Genomic DNA, 26,796 nt, shown 5'->3' with positions numbered 1-26,796 from the left:
CTTGATAATACTAAACTATCTGAAAATAAATCTATTGGAGCACTGTTATGTAATTGTCACTTGATACACAACTTCGAATAAATTAAAGGGAAATTGTTTACCATAAGACTGTACAACTCCGCTTATCAGTCTTGTATTGATGGTTTCACCATTTCTTTCCTTTTCAATCAGTTTTAGAACAGCATTTGTTACCTTTAGAAAGGATATAGGAAGAAAACATGTAGATTACAGACTACAGTATGTATTTGGCTGGCCAAAAAGTTCGTTCGGGTTTTAAGCCAACCCAACCTTATGTTACTACATAGCTCTTAAACATCAGAATCCATTAAATGCAAGGTGAGAGGCACTCTTAGGACATTCCAAAGGAGTGAGGAAGACAATGGCTAAGAAATGAAATCTGGAAGGGGTTTTAAAAGGAAAACATGCACACACTCACACAAGTAGGTTACCTGTTTATTCAATGGCCTGAAAAGACAATCTCTCCAAGTCACCAATGCAAGCTGGATGAAAAGAAAAAGGAACAGTATTAAATGGCTATACTTTTACTATGCTTTTTCCAAAGCTGAAGTCATAGGAAATAGCCTGAATCCTAGATTACATGTATCAATATTTCTAGATTATAAACTTGGTAAAAATCATCATGATGAAATCAGAGAGCCATTCTCTTAACAACTTCAAAAGGTATCAAAGTACAGACATTTATCAGCTTACACTTTAACAGGTGAGATAAAAAGAAAATCTGGATTTTAGGAGAACATACGTATTAGCCTAAAGGGCAACAGTGGATTCAATGTATAAAATTGTTCTCTGACTCAAATGTATGTGTTGACCTAACACATTTAAGAAAGATAATTCCATTTATCATAGTTTCCTAATACTCAGTAAAATAAATAATGGATCTTAAATATCTAATAAGTTCTGTATCTTTATCATGGTGTTTTATGTTACATGGATGCATACAACTGTAAATGCATCAAACTGTACATCTTAAATGAATGCAGTTTATTATACATAAATTATTCAAATTTCCCACTTGACTAGTATGTGTGCATATGATGCATTTATAAAAGTTTTGGAACTTCTCAATAGAGGTTATGTCAGAAAGTTACTGTAAGTTCCCCTAAAGAGAAATGTTACAATTCATATATGGTTTTTAAACTGTTGAGAAATGTATTATTCAGTTAAGTTCGAACTCAAATTTATAACAATTTAACACTCAAATACAAACTGCTGAGAAATTAATTTAAATGTAAATGCTATCAGTCTTATTTTCCTCCAAATTTAACCATAGATAAAACTGGGTTTATGTAAGATAATACAGTTCTGAAAAGATTATGTGTAAATTTAATTTACAAAATGAAAAAATTTCTACCAAAAAAAGGGCAACATGAAAGCACTATTTAAGAGAAAAATATTTTTAGTAAAGCATGAACAATATATACTCAAGTACTATTAGAATAAAAAGGTTATTTCAGAATTAGGAATTATGCTACCAAAAAAGACTCTGGGAAGAAAGAGTCTCATTTTTCAGGAAAAATGCACCCTGTGGGGCGCGGTTTGAAGGTAACTCTCCCTGTGGAAACTCGCTGTCGTTCCTCTCCCCACTCCTCAGACCTGTCAGTGCAGGGGGAGGCAAGGCAAACGCAATGTGTGGCCATCAACTTCCAGTAAAGATTCTGCACCTTTAAAAATAACTTTTCCCAAACATTTTTCTAAGTTAAGACAGCACTAGGCAGACCTAATCTGACTTGGGATAATTTGTCACTTTGAAGGAAGAAAGGCAAGATAAGAAAGCAGGACCGAAGGTAAAGCAGAGAAAGTTCAGAAGGACAGATTTAGGGAAAAAGTCTTGCTGAATCCCTTTAACATGTTAATAATGAAATTAGTTTACATGCTCTGGTTGACTGGAAAGGAAACCCACAACTTTCTATAATTGAAGAGAAAGACAAAATTATCAGGGAAAAAAGTAAATCTTTATAGTTCATGACAAAGCATCCCCGTCTTCTGGAGAGTCTGGAAAATGCAATGAGGCATCACTGTACAAGAACTGTTCCATGTGTCAACTGATATTCGAACTTTAAATGAATTCAGCAGGCTCCCTGCAAGAGCAGGCAAAGGAAATATTGTTTCTAGAGAGGGGTGTTACCTGGCCTTTGCTATGAGTTATGGCTGCATGTTGCATTTCCAAACTAACTACAGCATTTAGGGATGTAGAAACTACGAATTTTGAAAGTAAAAAAAAAAAAAAAAAAAAAAAGTAAGAAAGAAAAGGAAAGAAAAGCAGTCAAATCTTGAAAACAGTACACAAAAAAGTTTAAAGACTGTAATAATTTTTAGGAGCATGTGATGTTATTATAGCACATATATATGGTGTTTTAGGTCAAGCAGCCAAGAGGAAATCAACGAAAATCACGCTGATTCCTACACTGACAACTTTCAGTCTCAAGAAAGCATTTGTAAGTGGAAAAGAAAAGGGGAACTACATACAAAAGACTCAAATCAAAACACTAAACCTAGAAAATTCTGTTAAAATTATATAACAAAGTACCATTATGAAGCAATAACTGTTTGGTACAGAAACTGAGCTACACAAATAATAAAATAATAAAAATTTGCCATGCATCTATGGCACATTTCTTTTAATTAAATTTGCCAAAAGCCAAGCAACAAAGCACTGCTATATAGCAACATTCTTGGATATGGAGAGAATCTCATTATGCAGAACCTGACATTTTGACACCACTCGTTCAGAAAAGGTACTGTGTGTATATCTGAGAGCCTACGATGAACACACAGACTGTTCTGCTGTTCTGAGTCCTCCCTTGACTGGTTCTCAAACTCAAGAGTGCGTCAGGATCACCTGGAGGGCTTGCTAAAAACACAATGCTGGGCCCCAGCTCCAGAGTCTCTAGTTAAGTCAGTCTAGGCTGAGGCCCAATTACTTGCATTTCTAACAAGTTCCCAAGTAATATTGATGCTGCAAGTTTGGGGACCACACTTTGTAAAACCAGTGAGCCTGGAAAAAGCTCCCTTGACTGAAGAAACATACTAATGAAGGTGATTTAACAATTCAGATTTTGCCTCTTCAAAATTTTTCATGCAGTCTTAAAAAAAACCCCTCAATTTTGAATTCTGTTAAGTGTCATGACTCATATTACTTTGTATATTGAGTGGGTAGAATGGAATTTCACATCACAGTCCCCTCCGTGAAGCAGTTTCCCAGACCCCAAAAGACCGTGGATGGCTGATCACCGAGGCTCGAGTCCCAAGTAAGGGACCCGCTTTGCCTGCTGCGGCCGGGATGCAGGACTTGCTGTGCTAAAACGGGGACAGCTCGGGGCTCAGCCTGATGGTCGGTCAGATAATTGAAGAAGAAACTTTTAATAAGTAAATGCAGAAGCGTGCAGGCTGTATTTTAGAACTCCAATTACTCATCCTTCTCTTTTCTCGCCGCAAAATATCTAAGGGCCATTTACTGATAAATTAAAACAAAGGAAGTTATAGCTCACCAGTCTGAAAACTGCTTACTATTTGCCTAGATCTCCTACCTGGAAGGAAGACGCGTCCCTAAGAAAGCACACATTTGAAAGGTGTGTGAAAAAGATCTTACGGAGTAGATTTCATAGATTCCTTTCCGTCCTTCGTCGCACTCGCGGCGAACCCAGTGTCTGTTGAGGTAGGCACAAATCCCATTCAGCACCTTGCTTGAAAACCGGTAGTCTTCCCACTGTTGAGTGTAGAACTTCAGTACGCTCTCATCCATCAAATCTTCTCCGTCCTAAGGACAAGTTCACTAAAGCTTTAAGATGACTAATTTGTCACATGATAAATTAGAGATAAAAGTTAACTGAAACAAATCTACTGCATTAAGATACACTGATGTGTATGGTTATAGATGGGTTCTTTGAATTATTCTGTATACAAAACATGCTCACTTACTACAAATTCTCACAAGAAAGTAGCTCATGAGGATTAGACTAAAGAGAATTTTAATGAAAATTCTTTGATCTCAAACTAGAACTTTTTTCATGGTATTAATATGCATATACGTTCATAAAAAGACTCAACTTTTTAGAATATGAGGGTAATTTTTTTATATTAACAAATAAGGAATTCACCTCAACTTACCCCTATTTTTGATATTTTCTGTTAAAAAATTAAATGTCCAATTAACAATTTAGACCACGGGGCTGATACTATTCCATTTTTTAATGCATCTTCTTCCTTCATTAAATTTACTTAAAAATTATAAAAATCTATAGCTCTTTGTGGTAATCTGCTGCATTTTTGTAAAAATAAAGTGTACAGTATAATGGTGCAATATTTCTTCTTTAACAAGGCCTCACGAGGAAAATGTTCATTTACCAAATTATTTTTACTGAAATGTCTACAACTCAAACCACAAATTTTTACTTGAAGGAAAGTAACTTGAAATTTGTTCTTAGGTATTAATGACATCTACAACGTTAAGTCTTACCCTTTAAAAATGGGGCATTAGATTGCAGTATAATTAAAACGTGCTGTAGCAGAAGAGCACTGCAGGGGGAGCTGGGAGAGGGCGGCCCCTCCATGAATAAGGGCCTGGGGCCGTCCCCGAACTTCTCAGCCTGGGGCCCTTCAACTGGCAGAATAAAAAGCTCGACAGAATGGCAACTCCATAAATACACGCTGCACAAGTGATCCGACAAGCCACATGAAAACCTGACCGTATCTTGATACAACCAAATCTGTGTTCATTTAAATAACAAGAAATGAACCCGAACATGTAAAGCTAAGCTATTCTGGATTATAGTAGATGACCTTTTTTAAAATGCAAAAAATAATATCGCTGATGGCACGGCTGTCAATACCTTTCAAAACACAATACACTGCTCCTCATTTCAATACTAAAAAAGAATAATTAATTCCAGTGTTCACTTTACAAAGTGTTGTGAATAAAAGCAAGGAGGACACAGTGGCTTCATCACGACTGCTCTCAGGAACGTGGAAAATAATTCCACCTTAGTCACGATTTGTGGTCAGTCGATTATGGTCTGTTAAAATGATGTTAAGTTTCCAATTACCTTGTAAAATATATTACGAAAACCAAATGTGGAGCATGCTGAAGTTTTCTGCCTGTTATCTGTGTAAATAAAAAATCTTTAAAGTATATGCACAGAGTGTGCAGACTTCCCAGGGTACACACCCTACATAATTTGCGTAGCACCAGATGAAGAAGCCACCTGCCCATCCTGTGGCTGGATGGAAGGCATCACACTGCCTTTGCTACAGAGGATGGAGACTGAGGAAGAAAAAGGCAGAAGATGAAGGGGAAAAACCACTTCACTGTCCAAGCAAAAGGCTCAGAGCAGGAGGAATGAATGTCCGTGGTGAAACCCATCCAGCCAAGGGCACAATTTCATTATAGCTCTGAAATATACCACAAGGCCATGTAGAAAAGGCAAGAACACGTTGGAAAATGTGATTACCGAAGGCTGGATAACCTTACAGTCTTTTATACGTTTTGATACAGAATAGCACATTGGGTTCAAAATACAATATAGGTAATTTGACTTCACAATCATATTCTTTAAAAAGGTTCATCAATCTCTAACCACCAAATACCAAATGGTTAGTAATTTAAGGAAAGTACTACTATGGTGAAAGGCTATCAAAAACTTCTAATTTAACAAATCAAAGAACAGAATATGGGCTTATGAAGATTTCATCTTCACAAAAGGTAAATGACTAAGGCACATGTCAATGCCAAAAACAATGAAAAAATGACAGTGAAAGATTTAACTTATCAATAGAATCATTATTTCACTACCTTTTTTTTTACATTCTATTATAAATGCTCAGTATACATATAAAACATCTTACCTTCAGAAGATTTGTCAAGTAATTCTTCAAAAATTCTTTAAGCCGTTTGTACAATTCCAAGCCAACAAACTGAGCTCCCCCCGGCGTCTGCCCCTTTTTTGATTTAGAAGGAGGGACACCAGCCCCTCGAGCCTGGTTTGACTGGTGAACACTCGTGCAGTAGTTATAAACGTGACTTGGAGAAAAGTCAAGGAAATCAACATGCATCATCAATGTCAACAGTGATTAATACGAACATATTTTCTTATAAGATACTTCAGTATCAATGTTTCCCATGTATCAACCAAAACCTGTTAGAGTGGAAAAAAGATCCCATTCACACACCAATAAAGCTAAGAGTCAGGCAGCCAGGAGGATGGAACATCCTGGAGGAAGGTCACCAAGAAAACTCTGGACCTTCAAGATCGTCTAATGCCATTACCTTGTGGAAAACTGTCCTGAGAGTATATTAGAAGGTAAGAAAAGAACTGGCAAATGTACAAAGAAAAGGTTGCAAATATAAAGAAAAAAAGCAATTATCTACTTCAGGGAAAACAACAAGCTATAACCATAGTCTATTATAATGCTTAGCTATGAATATTTCCAGAAGCATACATCATAAATATAAAAATAACCAAAACTTTACTTTAAAATTACCTGTAAGTGGATTTAACCAAAGCTACCCTCTGAGAATGAAAAATGAAAAGCAGAAGACACGGCAGTGAAAGAGACGGAGTCCTCTATTACATCTAAAAGTCATGGATGCCTAAAGCTGGCCAATCAGAAAAGAGCAGGACCCAGGCACTACGGAGAGAGATGGAGATGTGGTCTCTCTCTCTTTTTTTTTTTATAACCTTTAATACTATTTCAGTTTATCTGCATGTACTTTACTTGGATAAAATTAATAGAAAAACACCAATACTGATTCAGACAGAAAGAAAAATCATGAAACAGAATATTCTGGTGTATTTGAGAACTTGCTATATAAAAACTATTTCAAGTCAGTGGATAAAGATTATTGAATAAATGGCATTATAGGCGATTTCAAAAAAATTTCATATTCCAAAATATATTACAAACAGATTAGAATTAAAATATACAAACTGAAACCATAAAACAAAGAATATACACACAAATACTTTCTTGATCTGAGGTTGGAGAAGGCCTTTCTAAGCAAAGTCATATAATCACTTCATCTGAAATTTTGTAACTATTTTAGTAAGAAATATCTTGAAGTTACTATCTTTAATAAATAAAGGTAACTTAAAACAATGTGAAGAAAATTAATCTCTAAAGAAACAAGGATTCCAACAGAAAATCCAAAAGCTAAAAGAAATACGTATTCGTAGCCAAAAACCTAAGAAACCCCTCAATCTCAGTGGTACTCAAAGAACTATGCCATAAAACACTGACTCATTTTATTAAATATTTCAAATATAGACAGAATCACAGATAATACACAACGAACTCTTGCAAACTCGTGACCTTGTTTGGACAAATCTTATTACATTCCCATGCTTGTCTCATTCCATCCAAATCCCCCTCAACTTTTTAGGAAATGAAATGATACAGAGTATACCTGAGGTACTACAACTCTTCCCTAATCCCATTCTTCCTCCCCCTTTCCCTAGGGGCAAATGTCCCCGTGATTTGGTGTCTAACATTCCTATGAATGTTTTATATTTTACTGTGTAACAATATATGAAATTATTTTGCATGTTTTCAAATTTTAGATTACACAAAGTGCAACACGTTGTACATTTGCTTCCGCCAATTTGTTTCTGACAATATTTGAGATAGTTACAGCTGTATGTAATGTACTGTATAGTACAGATTTATAATTTATCCATTCTCTCGTTGCTAGACCCTGCTAACGATCTTTTGGCAGGTTCCAAATTTTGGCATGATTTTACTGTATTTTCTTTGAAATCTGACATTTCTAATCCACCTTGATTAAAACTGTATATAACATGAAGAAGAAAAGTGATTTTACATTTCTCTGCATAGAAAACCAACGGTTCACAAACCACATATTAAATGGTCTATCCTTTCCCGACTATATGTATTGCTACTTCTAGATAACTGTCCATTTCAATAAACTTTTCAAGTATACTGCCCAGTTCAGTCTTCTTTTAAAAAATGCCTGCAAATTTTATTGTCCCCTTTTAAAATATTTTTATTATTAATTTTGCCAGAGGTTTGTCTATTAGTCTTTTTAAGGAACCAGTTTGAGATTTATCCATTTTCATCGCTGTACCTGTATTTCTATTGTTTTAAATTTACTTCTTTCTTTACATTTGCTCTCTTTCTATAAATCCTCGTTTGGTTGCTTAGCTTTGTATTTGTCCTCCTTGTTCTTTTTAATATAAGCATTAAAAACTACAGACTTTCTAGGCTTCCCTGGTGGCGCAGTGGATAAGAATCTGCCTGACAATGCAGGGGACATGGGTTCGAGCCCTGGTCGGGGAAGATCCCACATGCCACGAAGCAACTAAGCCCGTGTGCCACAACTACTGAGTCTTCGTGCCATAACTACTGAAGCCCGCGCACCTAGAGCCCATGCTCCGCAACAAGAGAAGCCACCGCAATAAGGAGCCGCGCACCGCAACGAAGAGTAGCCCCCACTTGCTGCAACTAGAGAAAGCCCATGCGCTGCAACGAAGACCCAACACAGCCAAAAATAAAAATAAAATAAATAAATTTATTTTTAAAAAAAGAAAAAGAATCCTACAAACTTTCTGCTCTACACCTCTGTGGCTACATCACCTAAGTCTGATATGTATTTTCCTTATTCAGGTATATTTTTTTCCATTGCTAGTTATCTTGATTAAGAGTTTAAAATTTTTTAGATTTCCAAAGTGTATTTTTTTAACCTTTAAAAAAATCCTTTAATTTCTTTTTAAAATTAATCAGAGAGTGTTATCTTTTGGATAGTTTCTTTAAAATATGATGAGGGGGCTTCCCTGGTGGCGCAGTGGTTGAGAATCTACCTGCTAATGCCGGGGACAGGGGTTCAAGCCCTAGTCTGGGAAGATCCCACATGCCACGGAGCAACTAGGCCCATGAGCCACAACTACTGAGCCTGCGCGTCTGGAGCCTGTGCTCTGCAACAAGAGAGGCCGCGATAGTGAGAGGCCTGCGCACCGCGATGAAGAGTGGCCCCTGCTTGCCGCAATTAGAGAAAGCCCTCGCAGAGAAACGAAGACCCAACACAGCCAAAAAATTAATTAATTAATTAATTAATTAATTTTTTTAAAAAAAGAAATGTTTTTTAAAAAATATGATGAGACTTGTAGCTGAAGATGTAGTGATTTTTCTTTACATGTGCTAGAAAAAATGTCCACTCTCTAACTGCTGGACACATGGTTTGTTAAAGCAAGCTGGTCACTTCTGCTTTTCAGATCTTCTGTATTGTCAGTGATTTGTCTGTTTATAAACTACTGAGAAAGTTTTATTAAAAGCCCCCTATCCAGTTATGAGTTTGTCAATTAGTCTTACAATTCTCTAAAAAATCTGTCATATATTTTGAGGCGCTGTTAATAAGTGTACAAATTTAGAATTATATTTCTGGTAACTTGTTCTTTTTTATCATTAGAAAGTAACCATGTTTATTCTTAACAACAGGGCCTTAGAAATCTATCGTATCTGATGTTAATATGGTTTTTCCTATATTTTGGTTAGAATTCATCTCAAATACCTGTATTCCACCTCTTTACTTTCAACTTTTATATCTCTCTGTTTTGGTTTGTCTACTGTGAATCACCACAGTAAAATTCACTTTTAAAATAGAAACTGAGTCAGAGAGTCTCTGATGGGCAGGTTTGGTTTTAAGATACTGTTTTCTACTGCTATCTCGATTCATTTCTACCACCTTAGTTTGCATTTTCTATTTTAATTTTTTTTCTCTGTGCTTCTTGTTTTCTCCCCCTTTCCCTTATATTGGAGCAATAGTTTCCTTATTCCACTGTAGTATTTTTGTTATGCTGGAGTTACACATCTTATTCAAATTCTTGTAATGGTTACCTTAAAATTTGGCATGCATATTTTGCTTTCACCAATTCTGGTAAATTCCTAGGTTATTTCCTCTTCAAACACTTCTGGTTCCCTTTCTATTTTCTCCTAGCTTCTCTGCTACATTTTCATGTCACCTCCTTATCTCAATTTATAACTTCAGTTACTTCCATCACTTTATCTTTGTTCAAACTTTCTAATTTTTCTTGATCTACCTACCACATCAAGTTAAGTAATTCTCTATCAGCTGTGTCAAATTGGCTATTTTTAATAATTTTATTTTACATTTGCAGATTTTCCCTATTTCTTTAAAAAGATGTCTTATTGTCCACAGTGTTTTGTTCCTTTATATTCTTGACTCTTTTACGTCACTAATTGTTTTTAAATACACTTAGAAGTGCTCTCTAAAGACCTTTCTGTTGGAAGTTCTTGAGGCTCTAGTTCTGCTGTTTGTTCTATATGCTGACTTGTTCACGTGGACCGAGACTCTCCTCACTTTGTAACTTTGGGGTTTTTTTATAACTCATTTTCAGTGGGGCTTTCACATTAATTTCCCAGCTTGGGGAAATCCCCCAGCAAGCTGGCAATACAAACTCACATCCCAAAGACACCCGAGGTGACAAATTGTCAGGACGGATTCCCCTCCACTCCCCTCACATGCAGACCTTGGCTCAAACTACTTTCCTAGTGGCCCACCTGGGACAGTGGGTCAATTATTTTGTTTTCCAGTTCACCTTTTCACCGAAGATTTCCATGGAAACATCGGCTTCTTGCCCGGGCGCAGGCTTTGCTCCTGTTCTGTGTGACCACTGCTTCCAGCCTACCCGCCTCTCACCCAGATCCTTGGGCAGCACAGAGTCTCACTTTGTATCTAGCATCCAGTTCGAGGTGTTTGGGTCTAGGGAATTTTTTAGGTTACCTAGTTCAGCCTGACCTTTATTTCCCGGCAATATGTTAATCTCTAGCTACTAAATTAACAAAGGTTTTTTTGTTTTTTTTTTTTTAAACAAAAGAGTCAAACCCAGTGATAGCCGAAGTACAGGAACATGGGAGCCTCTATTCATTGGGGGTCAGAGCATACACTGTTATATTTTTTTCTGGAATATAATTTGGAATATTCAAAATTCAAGTGCATTCTTTTTGATATAGTAATTAATAATTCACAAGCATTTATCACAGTGAAATTATCATGTAAGTATACAAATACTTTAATTTAGCTAGCAAACAATCACAGCATTGCTGAAGATGATAAAAAGAATTCTAACAACTTACTTGTAATTAGTTAAATACACTGTTGGATTCACCTGAGGATACAATATGGAGCTTTTAACACTGTCAGAGAATATGGAGTGGTTATAAAAACTGCAATATATTTACCAAATTTCATCTAATCCAAGACTCTGGTCATAATATGTATCATTACTTTAAGTAACACTACGAAAATGCTGCCAATTAAAATCTGACACAGTGCGTTTAGATGGAATTTTTATATTGACTGGCTAAAAGAATAGTGGTTTAGACTTAAAAAGATTTATCACAACGTTTTTGTAAGCCAATAAAGAAAAGCTGAGAGCAGGCCACAGCCCATAGCCCACGGTGGGGTTTCTTTCTAATCTGCTCCCATCCTGAGCTTGCTTGATATTAAAATGGTTTGCAGGCTAAGAACAAGGGGCGGGGGGGGGGGGGGGCAGGTAACTCAGCACAGGTGCAGGTAATGAGGAGCACCTGACCAACCAGGGAGCCATGCTGCCCACTAGGGGTGCACTCAGCCCTGGAGTCAATGAACGTGGGACATGCACAGATCCATACAGAAAGATGTTAAAAAGAGAACAGTAAGTGAAAAGCACAACTTAGAAATGAGCATTTTAGTATGGTTCCTTTGGACATGTAGATAAAGTTTATGTATCTGTCCAGACATTAATAGTCATTACTTGGGGAGAGCAGGGCTAGCAAGGGTTTTTAAAAACTTTTAACTACAGAATTCTTTCTTCTTCACAAAGTATTCTTTGTGCCCAGAACACACTCTCACCCCACCATTACTTCCTTTCAGCCTCACCTCCTCAAAGAGGACCTGGAAACAATGCAAGGAACCCTAGGCCTCACCGAACAGACTAAAAGGCAAAAATTTAATGAGGAAAAAAAAAAGCTCTTAAAAGCTCTTTTAAAATTTCTACCCACAGTTTAACGTTCATTCTCAAATTAGCATCACCCTTCACCATTATCCAACCAGGCACGGAAAACATGAGACAGTGCTGACTAGAGACAGTAGTGATTAGGAGCCGTTCTGCTTTATAAAACTTAGGTTTCCTTTTATCAACTTACAACTAAATTAGATGAAATAATGAAGAACTTATAATAAAAAGCAAGCGTGTTATGATCCACCCCTCCCAACCCACAGCAGCAACCGCTTTTAACTGTTTCTTGATTTAGTTCTTGTTTTTCAGGCAAATATACACATCTTCAAATCATACGCCTGTATTGTCTTTTGACTAATTAATCTTTGCGTAAGTTACTGAATTCCTGCCAACAGAAAACCTCTCTAGTGGCCACCCCCAACCCAATCCTGCCATGGCAGTGCCCATGTCACTGTGGAGCCTGCGTGAGTTGCCGCTGAAACTTCAGGTTCTACTTAAACTTTGGTTCTGCTATCAGTACCAATGTATCTAACCACGTTTCTGTGGGATAGTAACTATAAACTTGAAAAAGTGTAAAAAGAACTGTCTGAAGGCACCAGAGAGCAACCAAAAGGTGGTTTATACTGCAGAGTATCCTAGTCTTGGAAGAAGGGAACAGCACAACCCAAGCCTATAGACCTAAGAAACAGGAAAATGAGACCCACTCTCAAGAGAAAAGCAACAGAGACCAACCTGGAGGTGACCTGTGTCCAAATTAGGAGACAAGGATTTTAAAGCAACTATTACAGCTATACTCAAGGACACAAAGAAAAATAGGCTCATAACAAATGAAAATTAATTGCAGTAAAAAACAAACTATGAAGAAAAAAACCCAAATAAAAATTCCAGAGCTGAAATACATATTACCTAGAATAAGTTATTTAGTGGACGGGCTTGAGAGCAGAGTGGAAACGAAATAAGACTCATGAAGACAGACCAACAAAAATGATCAATTCTGAAGAAGAAAGAGGAAATAAAGAAAAAAAACTGCTGAAAACTAAAGAGGAGAAAAAGTAGACTTGTAGGGCTTCCCTGGTGGCGCAGTGGTTGAGAGGCCGCCTGCCGATGCAGGGGACACGGGTTCGTGCCCCGGTGCGGGAAGATCCCACATGCCGCGGAGCGGCTGGGCCCGTGAGCCATGGCCGCTGGGCCTGCGCGTCCGGAGCCTGTGCTCCACAACGGGAGAGGCCACAACAGTGAGAGGCCCGCGTACCAAAAAAAAAAAAAAAAAGTGGACTTGTAACATACAGCAAAACAATATCATCACTACAGAGGCCAAATGACAGTGGAATAACATCTTTAAGTGTTGAAAGAAAAAAAGAAACCTATCAACCCCAAAATTCTTTATCCAGTGAAAATATTCCTCAAAAAGGAAGGCAAAATAAAGGTAATTTCAGATAAAATAAAACTTAGAGACTTCACATAGTACAGACTTAAATTCTAGGTAGAGAGGAATTGATATCAGGTTGAATCTTGGATCTTCAGAAAAGAATGAAGAGCATTAGAAATAGATATTTGGGCAAATATAAAAGACTATTTTTCTTAATTCTTTAAAATACAAAGAATGATTTAAAACTAAAATTTATAATATTGTCTTGTGGGTCTTAAAACTATTTAGATGTAATATAAAGGATGAGCTTGGGACAGTAAATGGAACACCGCAGTTACAAGGTTTCTATGTTTTCTGTGATGTCGTTCAGTATCAACTCTAAGCAGCATATTAAAAAATAAATAAAAGGATACATATTGTACTCCCTAGAGCAATCACACACACACACACACACACACACACACACCCCACACACACACACCCCCCAGAGGAACAGCTAACAAAGCCAGCAGATATATTAAAATGCAATTCTGAAAAATTTCAAATAATCCAAAAGAAGAGAGGAAAGCAGGAACAGAGAAATTTTTTTACAGGGCAGAAAAAATAATAAGATGGTAGGCCTAAAAACCAACCTATTAATACTTATAATAAATGTTAGTAGACTAAAACCTACAATCAAAAGGCAGAAATGATCAGAAGGGACAAAACAGCAAGGCCTTTCAATATTCTGATGGAAGAGACACAATTTAGATATAAAGACAGACAAATTGAAAGTAAATAGACGGAAAAAGATTATCATGCAAACACTAAGCATAAGAAGGCTGAAGACACTATACCAGTATCAGACAAAACAGACTTCAACAAAACAAAATATTACCAGAGATAAGAGGGACATTTCATAATAATAAAAGGATCAGTTTACTAAGAGGACATAATCATAAATGTACGTTCTCCTAATAGCAGAGCTTCAAAATACATGAAGCAAAATCTGACAGAATTAAAGGGAGAAAAAGACAATTCCACAATCATAGGATAAGATTAAAAATCCCTCTCTCAGCAACTAGACCAAAGGCGGGGAAGGGGGGAAAGTAGTCATGACACAGACGACCTGACTGACACTGTCAATCGCCTTCACCTAATTCTATACCAGTGGATGCTAGTAAACTCTCTGAAAGAAAAAAAGGAAAAAGCCCTGACTGTAGCCTTAGCAGCTATCTGTGGGGTAAGACTCCCTCCATGGCAGATTTCAAGCTGCCAACATGACATCACTGACAGGGAGTTGGGGAGAGATGTGCATAATCATCTCCCACAAGCCAAAAGGATCCTGCTCCAGTCTACACTCAACAAATTCACATTCTTTTCAACAGTACATTGTATGCTCACCAAATAGGCCGTTTTCTGGGCCATCATGGCCCTCAATACATTTTAAAGGACTGAACTCATATAGAGTTTATTCTCTGACCAAAATGGAATTAGAAATCTGCAACAATAAGCTACCCTGGAAAACCTCTAATATTTCTAACTAAACAACACACTTCTATAAAACCCAAGGGTCAAAGAACAAATAACAAGACATAAATTGTTTTGAACTAAATGATAATGAAAATACAAATCAAAATTTGTGGAATGAAGCTAAAAATCCTTACAAGGAAATTTGTACCTTCAAATACTTACACTAGAATAGGTGAAGACGACATGATTAAGATGACAATACTTCTTATGATTAAGATGACAAATTGATCTACAGATTCACCACAATCCCTATCAGAATCACAGCTGACTTCTTCGTAGGAAGTGACAAGCTGATTCTAAAATTCATATGGAGTTGCAAGGGACCCAAAACAATCTTGAAAAAGAGCAAAGTGGAAGCCCTTACACTTCATAATTTCAAAACTTACTGCAAAATTACAGTAATCAAGACAGTGAGGTACTGGCATAGGATAGACACATATATCAATGGAACAGAACTGAGAATCTAGATATAAACCCATGTCTCTGTGGACAACTAATTTTTGACAAGGGTGCCAAGACCATTCAATGGGGGGAAAGGAAAATGGTCTTTCAACAAATGGTGCTGGGACAACTATATACTGACATGCAAATATATGAAGGGGGACCTTTACTTCACACCGTATATAAAAATTAACTGAAAATGGATCAAAGACCTAGAACTAAGAGCCAAAACTATAAAACTCTTAGAAGAAAACACAAAAATAAATCTTCATGACTTTGTACTTGGCAAGGGACTCATATATGACATCAAAAGCATGAGCAACCAAAGGAAAAAATGAACTGGATTTTATCAAAATTTAAAAGTTTTTTGTGTCAAAGAACACAATCAAGGAAACGAAAAGGCAATCCACAGACTGGGAGAAAACAATTTATCAATCATTTATCTGATAAACTATTTGAATATGTAAAAAACTCTTACAACTCAATAGCAAAAAGACAACCCAATTAAAAAATGGGCAAAGGCTCTTAACAGACATTTCTCTGAAGAATGTATAAAAATTGCCGATAGATACATCATTAGTCATCAGGGAAATGCAAATCAAAACCATAATAAGACACCACTTCATACCCATTAGCATGGCTAGAATCAAAAAACTCAGATGGTAACAAGTGCTAGTCAGGATGTGGAGAAACTGGAACCCTCACACACTGCTGGTGGGAAAGTAAAATGGTATTATCATCCACTTTGGAAAACATTCTGGCAGTTCTGCAAATGGTTAAACATAGACCTACCATCTGACCTAGAAATTCCACTCCTAGGTATCTAACCAAGAGAAGTAAAAGCATAACCATACAGAAACACAAATGTTTATAGCAGCACTATTCATGATAGCTATAAAGTGGAAATAACACAAATGTCCATTAATTGATGAACGGATAAACAAAATATAATATATCTATACAGTGGAATATTGTTTGGCCATAAAAACAAATGAAGTAGTTATGTATGCCACCACACGGATGAGGCTTGAAAACATGGTAAAGTGGAAGATGCCAGACACAAAACTAGTCTACTCAGTTTACTATAACACAATACCACAGACTGGGTGTGGCTTAAACAACAGAAGTTAATTTTCTCAGAGTTCTGGAGGCTGGAAGTGCGAGATGAAGGTGCCAGGGTTGGTTTCTGGTGAGGCCTCTCTTCCTGGCTTGCAGATGGCTGCCCTGTGTCCTTGGAGAGAGAGCTCTCTGGTATTTTTTCCTTTTCTTATAAGGACACCAATCCCATAGGATCAGGGCCCTACCTTATGAACTCATTTAATCTTATTTCCCTAAAGGTCCCATCTAAATACTATAAAACTGGGGTTAGGGCTTCAACATATGAATTTTGTGGGGCATACACTTCAGTCCACACATTATATGATTACATTACATAAAACGTTCAGAATAGACAAATCTATAGACCGAAAGTAGATCAGCAGGGAGGCGGGGGACTAAGGGAGTAATAACTAAAGGGTACAAGGTTTCTTTCTGAGATGATGAAAATGTTCTAAAATGTGATGATTGAACATATCTGTGAATATACTGAAAACCACTGAAATGTATATTTTAAATGGTATGTGAATTGTATCTCAATAAAACTGCTATTAAAAAATATTCAATGTAATCTCAATTGTAATCCAGAAACTTACAGGGTAGAAATTGACAAGCTGACAATAAAATTTATAGAGAAATGCAAAGGACCTAGAATAGTCAAAAATCTTGGGGTAGGAGAACAAAGTTGAAAGACCTATACTACCTGACTTCAAGAGTTTTCATACATACAGTAATCAAGAAATTACAAAAAATGAAAACACCAACCAATGATCCCACATGAATATAGATGTAAACATACTGCACAAAATAGAAACAAATCAAATTAGTAGTGTGTCATTCCTTTAGGATGGATACATATCAATGAAACAGAATTCTAGAAATAGAACCTACTTATATTGTGACTTAGTTTTAACGAAGGCACCAAGGCAACACACTGGGGGAAACAAATGACCCTGGAATAACTGTAGAACCACGTGGGGGAAAGATTAACCTCAAGCCCTACCTCACACCACACACAAAAGTTAACTCAAGATGCATCATAGGGCTTCCCTGGTGGCGCAGTGGTTGCGAGTCCGCCTGCTGATGCAGGGGACACGGGTTCGTGCCCCGGTCCGGGAAGATCCCACATGCCGCGGAGAGGCTGGGCCCGTGAGCCATGGCCGCTGAGCCTGCGCGTCCGGAGCCTGTGCTCTGCAACGGGAGAGGCCACAACAGTGAGAGGCCCGCGTACTGCAAAAAAAAATAAAAATAAAAATAAAAAAGATGCATCATAGACCTAAATGTAAAAGCCCAAACCATAAAGCCTCAAGAGGAAAACACAGTATCTTTGTCATCTAGGCAAAGGTTTCTTATAGGTCACAGAGGATGATAACTGTAAAAGAAAATAAAACAAATTAGGTTTCCTCAAAATAAAAACTTGCTCACTCAAAGACACCATTAAGAACAGGAATAGCAAGCCTCAAACTGGGAGAAAATAGTAGCAAGACATATCTTGATGATATGATAAAATGCTGGCATCCTAAATATATTAAGAACTCCTACAACTCAATAATAAAAAGGATATTAATCCAAAAGTTAAAAAAAAAAAGTAAAAGACTCAGATACTTTACAAAAGACGACATACAAATGGTCAACTAGCATATGAGAAGGACTCAACATCATTAATCACTAGGGAAATGCAAATTAAAACCAGGAGATACCACAACACTCCCACAAGAATGGCTGAAATTAAAGAGAATGACATTCCGAGCAGATGTTGGCAAAACTGTAGGACAACTAGAACTCAGAAACATTGCTCACATGAATTCAAAATGATACAGTCACTTTGGAAAAACAGTTGGCTAGTTTCTTATAAAGTTAAACATACTATTACCATACATTCCAGCAATCCCACTGCTGTGTGTTTGCCCAAGAGATACAAAAGATCTCCACTTAGATGTTCATAGTTTTATTCACTATAGCCAAAAACTGGAAACAGCCCAGGTATCTGTCATTAGAAGAATGAATTAAGAAACTGTCGTATTCATACAACGGAGTATTACTCAGCAGAAAAAAAAGGGGGGTAGGAAACTACTGCTACTTACGATAACATGGATAAATCTCAAAACTATCGAGGGAAAGTAGCCTTACATGAAGTGGTACACACTTCCTTTGCACCACTTGGTACATACTCTCCTTTAGATGAACTTCTAGGACAGGCCAAACTAATCTATGGTGGTTGCCTTGGGGGAGGCCAGGATTAACTGGGAAGCATTAAGGAACTTTCTGTGGGGATGATTATGCCCTGTATCTTGGTAGGGCTTTGGGTTACTTGGGCAAATGCGTTAGTCAAAACTTACCTACTGGAAACTATAAACAAATATCAAACTCCAATGATGTACATGCCTAAGCATTTAGGGAGAAGTGTATTGATGTCTAGAGCTTACTCTGAAATGTATGAAATAAAATGGATGGACGGATATGGGGATTCAGGATAGACAGATATGTAATTAAGCAAGTTCAGCTAAATGGGTCTTCACTCTAAAATTCTTTTGACTTATTTGTATGTTTGAAACTTTTTATAATAAAAGGTTGAGGGACTTCCCTGGTGGTGCAGTGGTTAAGAATCCACCTGCCAATGCAAGGGACATGGGTTTGAGCCCTAGTCTGGGAAGATGCCACATGCCACGGAGCAACTAAGCTCGTGCGCCACAACTACTGAGCCTGTGCTCTAGAGCCCGCAAGCCACAACTACTGAGCCCACGCTCCGCAACAAGAGAAGCCACTGCAGTGAGGAGCCCTTGCACCACAACAAAGAGTAGCCCCTGCTCGCCACAACTAGAGAAAGCCTGAGCAGCAACAAAAACCCAATGCAGTCAAAAAATAATAAATAAATAAATTTATCAAAAATAAATAAAAGGTTGAAAACTCCAAGACAGAAAATAACATATAACAACCTTCAAAACAAAACATAAAGAACACTTGAGCCTCTGATGTCATTTGCTAAAGACAATTAGATATGCTTTATTACCTAAAATCAAAAGCAAAGATACAAAACCAGTCATTCGTAAAACTGCTGAACAAATGCCTGTGTACCACTTTGGTCCTTTTATTAAGACTTGCTGTAATAATGGTGCTCTGGCTAATTACACTGTGATAGGCTAATCACTTAAGACAGGTGGTCAGACTCCAACTATTACAATATTTGAGGCTGCTAAATTATGTTCATTTTCCTTAACTGTGCCTCTTCCTAATGACAGGCTTAGGGCTTCTGATACGCCTCACATGCTACTCTTGGCAACTGAAGGCTGGGTTCCACTCAACACACTCATGGTCTTAATTCCGGCAGCAATTGCAACAGCTCCCCGGTCTTCTAGCTTCAGTTTAGACAGACTGCTCTCTAGACCCACTGGGTGACACTGATCCAGGAACTGCATCCTGTTCTCAAATTCAGTCCACAGGTTGATGGATATCTCTTAATTCTCTGTGCACAGAAATTGTGGGATCGATCTTTTCTTCCTTTATTATCTTGGGCACTAGAGATATAGCACCTTCAGTTCTGGGAAGTTATTTTTCACTCTCTATTAAAAATATTATAAATTCAAAAAAAATCTTCTTCCTGTTTCTCTCTAGAATTCCTAACAGTCAGATATTAGGCGTCCTGGGTGACTCCTGTCTCCAAAGCTACTTGTTCTTTTCTTTTACTCTTTACTGTCCTTCTAGGTCTTCGATTGTTCTTCTTTTTAAAATCTCAGTCACCATTTCAAATGTGAGCTCTTTTCTCATAGCATCCTGTTCCTAACTTACTGTCATAATGAGAAGCTTCTCATATCGGACAATGTTACTTTTTAAAACATATTCTTCTTTTGCCTGTATTACCAGTTTCTTCCTGTTCCCTTTTATTCTTTGTGTGTGTATTTTGTTCTTTCATACGACTATTAATCCTTAGTACTCATAACGATAAGGTACTAAAAAACTAATTGGAAACACCACTGGCTTGAGTGGGGCTGGTGGGCCACAGTTCTGAACGGCTCACCTTTCATGTCAATAAATGCATTTACTTTTCAGCACTGTTCAATTTTTCCAGAGCACTCTTCTGTCTCCAGCATCACCACCAGTATTCTGAATATATGGAATTAGGGACCAGTCACTCTAAAGGCCAACTTTCCATCACAGCCACTGTTGTTGCCTCCTATTCATGACCACCTCTGCTAGGCCTCCTGTTCCCAAGTGTCTGCAGTGGTCCCATTCAATGTGTACTAAATAGAAGCAACAAATCTTCTGCTTGGGATGCAGACTCTTGACTACCATGTGTTCTATACCTGAGTAGAGGGAAATGACAGGCTTTTAATTTCACAGATTTTGAATCCATCCCTCACCTCCCAAGCACTGCCCAGTCTCACGCCTCCACCTTCTGCCAAACCGGAGCCTTCAAGTCCCAAGCTTCTCCAGTCCGGCAGGGCCAGTGGTGCTCTCGCCAGCATCCTCCTCTGGGGATGTACCCTCTAAAGCGAGGCTTCCTATAACCTGGTGATCAGTACTGTGACTCTAACTGCTTTTCATTCTCCAAAAACAAACTGTTAAATTCTCATCTATGATGTCTGTTGTCTTCCATTCTTTGTCTTCATTGATTTAAAAATTATTTTACTATCATTTTAGTGATGTCACAAATGAGAAAGTCAAAACATAAATTTCATCTTCAACCAGAAGCCCAGAAATTTGCTCCTTTTATTTCCTGTTTCTACCTTAGTTCAGAACTTACACAACATCACACTTGGATTACTAAAACCAAGTTGGACTTTCTGTGCCTTTGATCTCTTTCCTGTTTTAATCCCATTTGGTTTCCAGATTCATCCTCCTAAAGTCATTACTTATAAAGGCATATATCCATCTCTATGGACCTACAACACTTTAAAACAAACAAACAAACTCATTTACCTGGTATTCAAGGTTCACCGGAATCTGGTGTCACTCTTTATCAAAGCCAGTTAAACTAACTTGTGCAGCCATTCTTACAGCATCTATTCAAGCTGACCAGCGTCGTGTTCTCTCAAAGTGCTGCTTCCCACTTTCACGTTCATCCTTCTCCCTCCGGCAAAACTCTGCAAGACTTTTACCCCTTTGTTTCTCCTTACCTATACTCATCCTTTGAGGCCCACTTAACCTCTACTAGTTCTTGAAAGTTTCCAGCCTTGGAAGTGTCAGAATCCTTCTCCCTCCTCCTCTGAGCATCCCCTCTGTACTATCCATCATAATATACTTCCTAATTCATGAAACGAGACCATCAAATATTCCGTCACACACACACATCCCCCCACCCACCCACTTCATTAGGGATTTGAGATAGCTTATGAGAAGACCTGAAACGTAACACAAAAATAAAAAATACAAGCCCAGGGCTTCCCTGGTGGCGCAGTGGTTGAGAGTCCGCCTGCCGATGCAGGGGACATGGGTTCGTGCCCCGGTCTGGGAAGATCCCACATGCCGCGGAGCGGCTGGGCCCGTGAGCCATGGCCGCTGAGCCTGCGCATCCGGAGCCTGTGCTCCGCAGTGGGAGAGGCCACAACAGTGAGAGGCCCGCGTACCGCAAAAAAAAAAAAAAAAAAAAAGCCCAAATAATATTTACAAAACACAAAAATAAGATATGATACAGGACTTCCCTGGTGGCGCAGTGGTTAAGAATCCGCCTGCCAATGCCAGGGACATGGGTTCAAGTCCTGGTCCGGGAAGATCCCACATGCCACGGAGCAACTAAGCCCGTGCACCACAACTACTGAGCCTGCGTTCTAGAGCCCGCGAGCCACAACTACTGATGCCCACGCACCTAGAGCCCATGCTCCGCAACAAGAGAAGCCATCTCAATTAGAAGCCCTCGCACCACAACGAAGAGTAGCCCTCACTCACTGCAACTAGAGAAAGCCCGTGCGCAACAACGAAGACCCAATGCAGCCAAAAAAAAAAAAAAAAGAGACAGGATACAAAATTACAGTGTCTAAGTCAGAATCCTAAAACTTACTTAAACAAATAACCATGCATTATTAGAAATGAACATATTTCACATCTGGAGGGCTACCTGCCAAAACTAATTCCAGTTTCAGAGTATTTATCTTCCGCATTTCTAATAGCATTTAAGTAAACAGAACTAGCTGTTAAGGCAATTCCTACTCCTGACTAAAGTACAAATATTATCAAAGGAATCAAGGAAAAATGAATTTTCCTATTGTCTCTAACAAAGATGTCTGTCTCCAGAGCACACAAGAACAATTACAAGTGCTCAGATATAAGCCAGAAATGGTATCACGACGGGACCGTTTCTCACACTCACGCGGAGGCTTCAGAGCAAGTGCTTTGCAAAGCCTGATGACCAGGGAACCATCACAGGTACGTGTTTACTGACACTTGGGAAATGCTGTTAAAGGTTATTTCTAAGTTACATACAAACACTCGTTTTCTGTATGATGTATGTGTGTGTAGGTAACACTCAGACAGATGTACCCAAGACAGCAGTGCAGGGACTGCCCGGGGGCTGAGAGACATGAACGACACGTGGATGGAAAGGCCTCGTACTTTTCACTGTGTGTCCTTTTAAACTTCTAGATTTTAACCACAGGGTTATTTGTCTAAAAGACAAAAATTATTAAAAAGCCCCCAAATGGGTAGTTGTGTCTGACTGTGGGAGACTTCAGCCCGAAGCCCGGCTAGTCCTCATAAGAGATGCTGGCCTGGGGGCCCATGCTGGCTGTTTTCCTGAAGAGGAAACTGACACAAAGTTTATCAGGAAGATACCAACCGGTGGATGCTTCTGAGGGAGTCGTGAACACCTTTCACAGAAGAACGGCACCAGCTGTGCTCTGAGCCGAGGCTGCGTCAGCAGAAAGGCGAGACCCATGGCCTCCCACCCAGACAGACCCACGGAGCTTTAATGATGTGCAATCTTCACTTTGTAGTGTTTTTTTCTTGGCTTTAAAATTAACTGTGTGGGGAAATGCTATCAGAAAAGGAAAAAGCAGACTCCTAATGTGCATCAGAAGCTGCACGGAGGGGACTTCCCTGGTGGCGCAGTGGTTAAGAATCCGCCTGTCAATGCAGGGGACACGGGTTCAAGCCCTGGTCCGGGAAGATCCCACATGCCGTGGAGCAACCAAGCCCGTGTGCCACAACTACTGAGCCTGCACGCCGCAACTACTGAGCCCACACGCCGAGAGCCCGTGTTCCGCGACAAGAGAAGCCACTGTGATGAGAAGCCCGTGCACCACAATTAAGAGTAGCTCCCGCTCGCCACAACTAGAGAAAGCCCGTGTGCAGCAACGAAGACCCAATGCAGCCAAAAAAATATAAATTAAAAAAAAATTTTTTTAATTAAAAAAAAAAAAAAGAAGCTGCAGGGAGAAATCATCTGTGCAGGGGACCGGCCCTCCACACACGTCACTGGTACGTCCCGTGTGTCACCTGGACGGGGAGGACCAGCCGGGCCTGAGGGGGCTCTGGAAGGGGCGTGGCCCGCGATTGCTGGGGGTGGTTCATTCCACTGCGGGAAACCACTGACCTCAGGCTTCTGGCTGAACAGCGGGGGCTCCTCCTGCAGTCCCCCCGCCCCAAGCCCACCTGTACCAACCGCCCTTCCGACACGGGCAGCTGCGTGTCAACAAGGCATTGACTCTAAGTGATGACTGTAAAAACTCAGTAAATATGACTCAGATTTTAAGGTAAAATGGTCAGGTCTAAAATGATTTTTAAAGCAAAAATAAAATAGAATATGAAGAAAGTTAAATATGGGAATTAAGAGGAAATAAGGGGAAAAAACCCTCAAGAGGTAAAAGTAAACTAAAAACCTAACAGGCAATTAAATACAAGTTTCCTTCAGTAGTCACTGGGTTGGTTGTTTTACACTAAGTCAGCGAGAGCCTGACAAACTCCCGTATCTGACTTTTAAAACTTTGAGCTTGTTTTCAAAAGGTTCCCTGCAAGAGTTCCTTTGGCAACACGGCCAGAGGTGGACAGTAAGTGGGACCCTAGGCAGACACCTGGGCTCTCTGGTCTGCAGGTGGCCAGGATGGCACGGTGGCCTGGAGGCACTTGGCGTTCAAGAGCTGAGCCTGGTTCTGCCTCCGAAACGGGCCTATGACTCCTCCGTATCCTAGAACTGCTCCATCATTTGCCAAAACACACTTTTTGCATGATTGGTTGGGACAAGTCACTGCGAAAGGCGTCGGGTGACATGCAGCCATCTCCTGGGCGCCCGCCCTGCCGCTGTCATCCCAGGTGCTGCGTGTGATGACATGCTGTCCCAGCTGTGAGGCCAAGGAAGCGTGTAAATGCTTTAGGATAAGGCAGATGCCCCCACTGTCTGTTACAACACAGCACCAGGCCGTCTACATAAAGTCAACACATCTGGGGAATCAGTTTGTGACTTTTAGTTACTACCAAACTCAAGCCATTTTCATTTACTAAAAGAAAAGTCAACGAAAGAAGCAAAACTAAACAGAACGGAACCACTTTCTACTACCACTTCTTTATCCAACTGAACTCAGTGGAAATTTAAGCACTTGCTTGTATTAAAATCATTTGGAAAGGCTCTGCACTAAAAGTTGTGTTGAAAATACTTCCTATCTTCATGTCAACAAACGTCCCACCTGCAGCCAGTGGCAGGAGAGGCAGGCCTGCCTACCATCCCGCACCGTCGCCTGCAAAGTTATAAAAGAATCAAGTTCTCTCTAGGCTGTGGTAGGTACAGCATTGAAAAGGAAAATCCCAGAGGAAGCAAATAAGTTCACATTTATTTCAAAGGCAGAGACTCCACGCAATGGACTGGGATTAACTATAAAATTTGTTTTAACAACGCTCAAAGTGCTCTAAGTATATACACTATGCATCAGATTTAGAAGAAAAAAGCTGAACATACCACATTTATACTAATAAACCAAAAAAGTTGCTTCTAGAGACAACTATGCAATATAATTATCATTTCTGTGGGTTCTCTCTCAAAGATAGATACAATTTCTCAATCCCATAAACTATTTTAATAGTACAATGTCAGTAATGAAAGGTAGAGAGAATTTTGCAAGTAAGTATAATAACTAGGACCTATATTTGCATAAGGAAAACCAGCAAAAACTAAATAACTGTATTTTAAAATGCATGTTCTATACTGAAAATCTAGAAAGCACAGATCAGTTTTTTTTTTTTTTAATCATCTATAAGCCCAATACATACGGATAGCCACTTTCAATACTACGGAAAGCTTTTCAAAAGCAGAGAGGATGCCGTGAGGGTTCACAGCACACAGACCACTTCCTACCCTGCTTTCCCCGTTATTACGGACATTATTACATGTCAATGAATAGTCCTCAATGAATTTTTAATGGCTGTTTATGGCTATTTTATACCAAGTCCTTAATGGTGAAGGCTGAGGTTGTTTTCTGTTGTTTCCTATTATTAAAGTATTCCGAACGACCTTGCACATACAATTTGGACACAACTATTTCCTTAGGACAGAATTAAAAGTTAAAAAATCACCAGACCAAAGTACATTTTTATGTCTTTATATTTCTAAATTTCTCCAGAAAGATCATAGCAAACTAACACTCCCACCTGACTGCAGGGGCTCCAGCTCCCTTCACTCTGGCCAACACTGGCTACAACCATTTCTTTAAAAATGTTTTCAACATGATAAGTTAAAAAAATTTTTAATTCTTCATTTCTTTAATAATTAAGAGGTTGAAAATTTTCCTATATGCTTACTGACCATTTGCATTTCTTGTTTCTGTGAACTAGTTACATCCTTCAGAACCATACTCTAAAAGTATGGACATATATATATATATACACATATATATATATATATATGTATGAACAGTCGCATACATTTGGAAAAAATACTTCTGTACATTTAGGTTTATTTGCTGTAAGCCATGCTCATTAGGTGAGCAAAATCAGACGAATGTAAGACTCCTGAATAAAAAGTATACAAGATGAAAAATGTCCAAATACCTTCACTGCCTATGTGGTTATTTCAAAATGGACATGGATCATTATTAATCTATTGTGAAAACAATTTGTGACTCTTTCTGTTTGATCTGATTTTCTACAAGACTGAGTTTCTATAAAGGAAAGAGAACTCTGGAGCAGGCAGGCCAAGAAGAAAGGCCGCCACCTGGAATACTGGCCTTGCATTCACAGCTCCTGCAGAGGAGCCGGCGACCTGAGCATAGTGACGCGATGGCCCAGCTGGCAGGTGATGAGCTGCAACAGGACCAGCACATCCTGGCGTGTCAACACTGCAAGGCCTACGCTGCAGGCTGCCAGGGGCCCGGCAGACTCGCCTGGGTGAGTAAGTGCCCCAGCCCCAGTGATGGCGAACTTTGTCACAGAGTATCAGGACAGAGATGAACTGAATTCTGAATGCACCTGTGT

The 26,796-nt window shown here is 38.9% G+C and overlaps 1 protein-coding gene across 4 annotated transcripts in view; it reads right to left on the bottom strand.

Moving 5' to 3' along the window:
- CUL1 (cullin 1) overlaps positions 1–26,796 on the bottom strand; it is a 118,271-nt gene that overhangs the window by 39,129 nt on the left and 52,346 nt on the right. For all 4 annotated transcript variants that reach the window (XM_081244156.1, XM_081244158.1, XM_081244157.1 and 1 more), the window contains 4 exons: positions 5,863–6,037; positions 3,611–3,778; positions 450–500; positions 102–192 (listed from right to left, as the gene is read on the bottom strand). In XM_081244156.1, the coding sequence (XP_081100282.1) occupies positions 102–192; positions 450–500; positions 3,611–3,778; positions 5,863–6,037 (485 nt within the window). The remainder of the gene's footprint in view (positions 1–101; positions 193–449; positions 501–3,610; positions 3,779–5,862; positions 6,038–26,796) is intronic.

The sequence above is a fragment of the Mesoplodon bidens genome, assembly GCF_964165515.1.
Source record: "Mesoplodon bidens genome assembly, chromosome: 9".
NCBI lineage: Eukaryota > Metazoa > Chordata > Mammalia > Artiodactyla > Ziphiidae > Mesoplodon > Mesoplodon bidens.
The sequence above is the reverse complement of the archived record's forward strand: the minus strand, read 5'-3'. Positions and strand labels throughout refer to the sequence as shown.